Raw genomic sequence first — 5927 nt, 5'->3', positions numbered from 1 at the left:
AATAAATTTTTGATTCTTACTTTCCTGTATCTTATTTTTTTAACATATTTACGGATAAAAATATCTTTAAGTTAGTAAAAAAAAATTTTTGGTTTCAGTTAAAGAAAATAAAACTGTCGGACTGTTTCTTAGGCAATTTTAATAACAAGATAATTTTGATGCAAATCATAAAATCGCCCGCACACTTTAAAAAAGTATTTGCAATATACAGTCAATGTAGTCAATAAAAAAACACGTGACTTTCCGCAGAAGTTATACATGTTTACGGCATAACTATTTTGGCATGATTATCTGTTTACATGTACTGAATAGCTGTAAGTGACGTTATCATAATCCACGACAATTTCGACCGATTCTTCTGTATATTACTTAACATGCTCAGAATATTGTTTGCCTAAATCTATAATCGGGCATAAGAAATCTCAAATTATGACGAATTCCTTTTGTATTTTATACATTCCTCTCCTTGAGGGACATTAATTATAGCTAAAAACACAACTATAGTCTTATAAAGATAAGGAAAAATAAAACATTTTGCTGATAATTATATTGACTTTAAATTGAACAATTTTGAGATATTTTATTCTTGACTTTTCCAATTGCTACAAAAAATATTCTATCAAGACAATAAACGCCTCTTTTCCCTACATGCACTTCCTTGCAGGACCACAAATTGATCGACTGCTCCTGCGGCCGGTAAAAACAGAATGACTTTGCACTCGGCTATATTTTGATACCCCGCAAACGAAATTAAGGGGGGTATATTGGTTTCACCCTGTCCGTCTGTCTGTAGACGCAACTTTGTACCCCCTATAAAAAATTTTTAAGATCAGACAGTATTTAATGATTTTATGACAGTTCATTTTCCTTATTCTATATATTGTACACTGATGTTGAAAAGTAAGGGAGGTAATCCTTACAGATTTTATTAATTAATTAATAGTATTAAAACTCTCTAAAATATATTTATATAGAAACATTTAGATGGAGAGTTTTTGTCTTTATTTCTTAACTAAATTTATTGTTTATAAGTATTCTATCAACTTACAATGCAAAATTTTTGTTTGTCAATGATAAAATCTTAGGAGCTAATAAGAACATCAAAGACAAGTGTGGCTGAATTCATTTATCCCAAGGGGGCCATTATCTGACCCATAGTTTAGATTGAGCATGTGTTTAAGGAAAATTGATAATCGTGGTGTTGGAGCTATTTTAAAACTGTTTCATGTAATCCAATAGTTTCGAAAATTATAAGGAAATGAATAATATCATTATTAATAAAGAATTAAACTATTTTTAGAAGTTGTTTAAATTTATTAGTCAAGTAAATTGATGAAGTGACCCTATAGGGCATTAATTTAAATGAAATTTAAAACTACGGATATGATTGTCGTGTTTTGGCAATTTTAAAATTGTTTGTAACATTAAATTTTCTGTTTTACATATTTTTGCATAGTATGGTAATTATGGTAATGTTTTGGGAGTTTAATAAATCTAACAAGCTTATCAAAGAAAATCATAGTCCTAAGGGATCAATTTTCTGATATGGAGTTGCATTGTATCATAGAAGAAAAGGAGGGAAAATTGAAACAACAAAATAGATATTCAAAGTTTTATCAACAGAAGACCATTCCTTGGCTACCGGTATTTCCATTTACTGCGAAGGGAGGGGTTATTGTCATTTTGTTGGTTTTTCTTTAAAACAATTAAATAAAAAAATCTTCAGATAATTATTTGTAAATGTATTACTGTTATACATATGTATTTACAGTAAATTTTTGACAATTTTGATTTTAATTTTTCTTTGTTAACTTATTTTTTTTTTACGATCCTTTTTTTTTTATTGATAAATGTTGCCAACCTTTGTTATTCAATTCAATCATTTGTCCTATTTGAAAATAGCCTTGCCGGAGTATTAGTCCCATTAGGACAGTTCTAGTTTTTACAATATTGTTGAGAAACAACCTGCTATCATGATTTTTTCCAACATTAATATCTATTTATGGACATCTGTTAGAATCTTATAGTTTTTCTTTATAAATATAATTCATTACAATTGATATATTTTTATACTTTTTCAAAATTTTGGTGTCTATTACTCAATGCCTACATTAAATTAGAGGGTAAAACGATCCATTAATTTAACATTTCGTTAAAAACATTTAAAATAAAATTAAATACAAGTAGAAACTGTTATGGCGAAGACTATCAAAAGGAAAATTTATTAAAGGGTAGAATCTAATTGAACAAAATTTATACAAAATGATAGCCCTCGGAACTTTGTGAATCTCTAGAAAGACGGTGTGATATCCAAAGAGACACAAATGATACCTTTTACTACTGATGTCAAAACAATTAGTTGTTTTTCACGCTGAGTGTGCATTTTGTTTACATATTGTTATTATGTTCACTCTATAAATTGTCTCTTTTATAATCTACAGTATGTTGGCTTGAAAGATAATGCATCAATGACTATCTATGGTTATGTACTAATATTAGACTAGCATAATTGACCAACCAAAAGAGAGTGAGAATAAAGGATAAGTATATAAGAAGAATCTTTCGCTTTTTATTTGCAAACGAAGTCATTTGCGTAAAGAAGGCTGAAATTGATAACCGATGGAAGGCTGTTTTCGTATAGCAGTTCTGGGAACTAAAATGGTTGGCAAAACGTCTTTAATTGGACAGCTACTCAAAAAAAGCTTTCCAGACACATACAGTCCAACGATTGAAGCATTGTTCCAATACAACATCCAAACATCTGAAAACAAATTCGCCAAACTGGAGATATTGGACACGGCTGGTAGCTTTGAATTTCCGGACTTGTTGAGAAAAGCTGTCAGATCTTGCCATGCTTTTGTATTGATGTTTGACTTGAGCGACTCGATGCGGACATTTCGAGAGGTGGAAACATTAAGGCAACTCATTTTGGATGAGAGAAGTGGAGAATCCGTCCGGTAACAAGTCTGATCTAATCATCAAGGAAGACAATGTGGAAAACATAGTTCTCGATGCCATTGTATCAATAGACTGGGACTGTACCTATCTTACAACATCCGCAAAATGTGACACCAATATTTCAGACGTCTATAAAGCTGTTTGCAAACGACTTGGTATAGATGTTAGACAGACAAATGTTAACGATGAAGATGCGGTGACCCGGAAACCTCGCAAACTCTCCTTGTCAAATCTGAAGAGACGAATATCTTCTCTTGCGTTTTAATCCATGAAAAGCTCACTGACATAGTTGTCACCAATTTACATTACGTTTGTGTTTATATAAAAGCTGTTTTTCTTCAAGAAATAAAAGTTTGATTTTAATATTTAGTAAATGGTTGTCTTTTGTCTCAAAGTTCGGGTCGGACTACAAAAGTATTAATTTTTTAATCGAGTGTTGTGCTAACTAAAGATGTTCCAAGAAGTATGCACCGTAAGCAGACATCTGTTGAATGTGAAGCATTACTTTTGTTTAAAAGTATAAACTATAACGAATTTTGTTTTAAATGATCGAAAGTACTCAGTACCTGCCAATATTTGGTGGCTGTCTATACTTTACATCAACAGCAAACTGTAAGAATAAACCTATTAAAGGATGTCTATACATGTACAAACAATGACTTAAAGAACACGATCGACAAGCGATGAGGAGAAAATAAACTCATTTCATAGTTTAAAATTACCATTTTTAAATTAACTAGCTTATTGAAGAAAACGATCGATAAAAAATGATGAGAATTCAACATATTTCTATACTTTAAAATTGCCATTTAGTTACTTGTAACTAGCTTTTCCTGGAATATAAATGAACTAGATTCTTCTGGTCGAAAGAGGTATAAAACAACACAGTAGTTAGCTAAGACAGAAAATGGTTTAATTATGTCTTAAATTGTGAATGTCAGGCTTTGTATTAATAAACCAGTTAAAAATTGCTGCTTAATACAATTATCAGCCTGTAATCGATTCAGACATCTATTATCTTCATAAGGTGATTCATTCAACTGTGCCCTTCGTAGACACAGGTCTAGAACATCTCAATTGTTTAGAATGATACAAACGATCAAATAAAACACCAACGATACATTCTATTTTAAAATATTTTTTAATAAAGATTTTATTTAATTTAAAATGATTTGATTGAAAATCTTCTTTTCATTAAAGTGGTTTTGGAAATCTTCGGGGTGGCGTCTTTGTTAGACTGGTTGACATCTGTATCTTGTCTAACCTTTATACCAAGTCCTTTGCAAACAGCATTATAAACGTCCGAAATATTTGTGTCACATTTTGCGGATGTTGTAAGGTAAGTACAGTCCCAGTCTATTGATACAACGGCATCGAGAACTTTGTTTTCCTCACTGTCTTTCACGACGACTGAATCAGACTTATTAGCAATGACAATGATAGGGACAGATTCTCCACTTCTCTCGTCCAAAATGAGTTGCCTCAATGTTTCCACTTCGCGGAATGTTTGTTTCGAGTCGTTCAAGTCAAACATTAATACAAAAGCATGGCAAGATCTGACAGCTTTTCTCAACATTTCTGGAAACTCGAAGTTACCTGCCGTATCCAGAATTTCCAGTTTTGTGAATTTCTTTTCAGAGGTTTGGATGTCGTATCGGAACAATGTTTCAATCGTTGGACTGTATTTGTCTGGATATCTTCTCTTCAGTAAACGGGTGATCATTGATGTTTTCCCGACTTTCTTTGCCCCCAACACTCCAATGCGAAGAATCCTTTCAATGCTTGCTGATTTTCTTTCGTACACCATTGCTAAGAATGTGTTTGATTGAAAGTGAGGTATAAAATTCTGTGATATAGAATTACTTTTGTCTTATATACTTATATAAGCTCCACCTCTATTTTCGGATTGGTTGAAGACCAATTAGCAGCTACAATTACTTACAGTGAATATTCTTTATTCAGGCGTACTCTGTTTGTAACAATTTAGATATATGCACTATGTCAGTAGTGATCTGGAACATGTAAAATGTTTATCAAAAAGAAAAAATAATGTCAATTTATCGGTTGCTTGGATAACATTCGATATTCCGTATTTTAATATTTTGATCCTTGTAATTGCATAAATGAAGCTTATTTTCTTGATTCTATTTACATTTATTCGCGATTATCATTCAGTAGTCGAAACTGGATGTAAAAAAGGAGACACAATAACAGTAAGTATTCAAAATAAAAGGTGACATAATATATGGAAGGATTCAGTCGCAAAATTTTTTTCTATGATGTCATGGGGTTATACATAGCGGTCAAAATAACATGGGAATAAGCAGGTTGGAAAACTTCTACATACATGTACTACACTTACTACGAAGAGACAATGAAAAATACTGTCCTTACTGAACACGTGTGCAGTTCCGACGTTTACATGATATTGTAGATCCTAACGATCATTCCAAAATTTTTGTCTAGTCTGACAGAAAGGGAAAGTAATTTGAAATATATTTGTTCCATTTTTAGTCTGTTTTTTTTGTTGTTGTTATTTTTTTGGTTTCACTGGATATTCCTTACTGCACTGTAATTCAATTAGTTCAAGAAACGTTTCTACGTATCCTGCCTAAAACGTGTTTGGGATAATAATAACCTGAATGCAATGACACAGGAATGGTGCTCTAATACATATAAAGCTAATGCATATATAGTTATAACCGTAAAGAAAGAATAGATTAAAATCGATACCATGTATAGCGGATAATTTTTTACGATTATTTAATTTTTCTCATGACTTCTAGAATATATTATTTTGTATATGCAAGCGTCAACAAGTATATACAAATGAAAGTATGCATAATAGCTTTCTATAGTCTCGATAAAGCAGACGTGAGCGTGGTTTTCAGAAACTATTTGGAGGTTGTAAAGAGGGACAAGGTTTTTTTTCTGATAATCTAATCGGTCGATATATAAAAAAACCCAAC

At 31.6% G+C, this 5927-nt stretch overlaps 1 protein-coding gene across 1 annotated transcript; it reads right to left on the bottom strand.

Moving 5' to 3' along the window:
• Positions 1–3945: 3945 nt before the first annotated feature.
• LOC117684509 (dexamethasone-induced Ras-related protein 1-like) lies at positions 3946–4765 on the bottom strand. The gene is made up of 2 exons (XM_034457025.2): positions 4306–4765; positions 3946–3950 (listed from the first exon to the last, which is right to left on the bottom strand). Exons 1-2 carry the CDS (start codon positions 4763–4765, stop codon positions 3946–3948), a joined length of 465 nt encoding a protein of 154 aa, XP_034312916.2.
• Between the last annotated feature and the right edge of the window lie 1162 nt (positions 4766–5927).

The sequence above is a fragment of the Magallana gigas genome, chromosome 7, assembly GCF_963853765.1.
Source record: "Magallana gigas chromosome 7, xbMagGiga1.1, whole genome shotgun sequence".
In the NCBI taxonomy this organism is placed as follows: Eukaryota; Metazoa; Mollusca; class Bivalvia; order Ostreida; family Ostreidae; genus Magallana; species Magallana gigas.
Note: the sequence above shows the minus strand (reverse complement) of the source record. Positions and strands in the feature narration are given on the sequence as shown.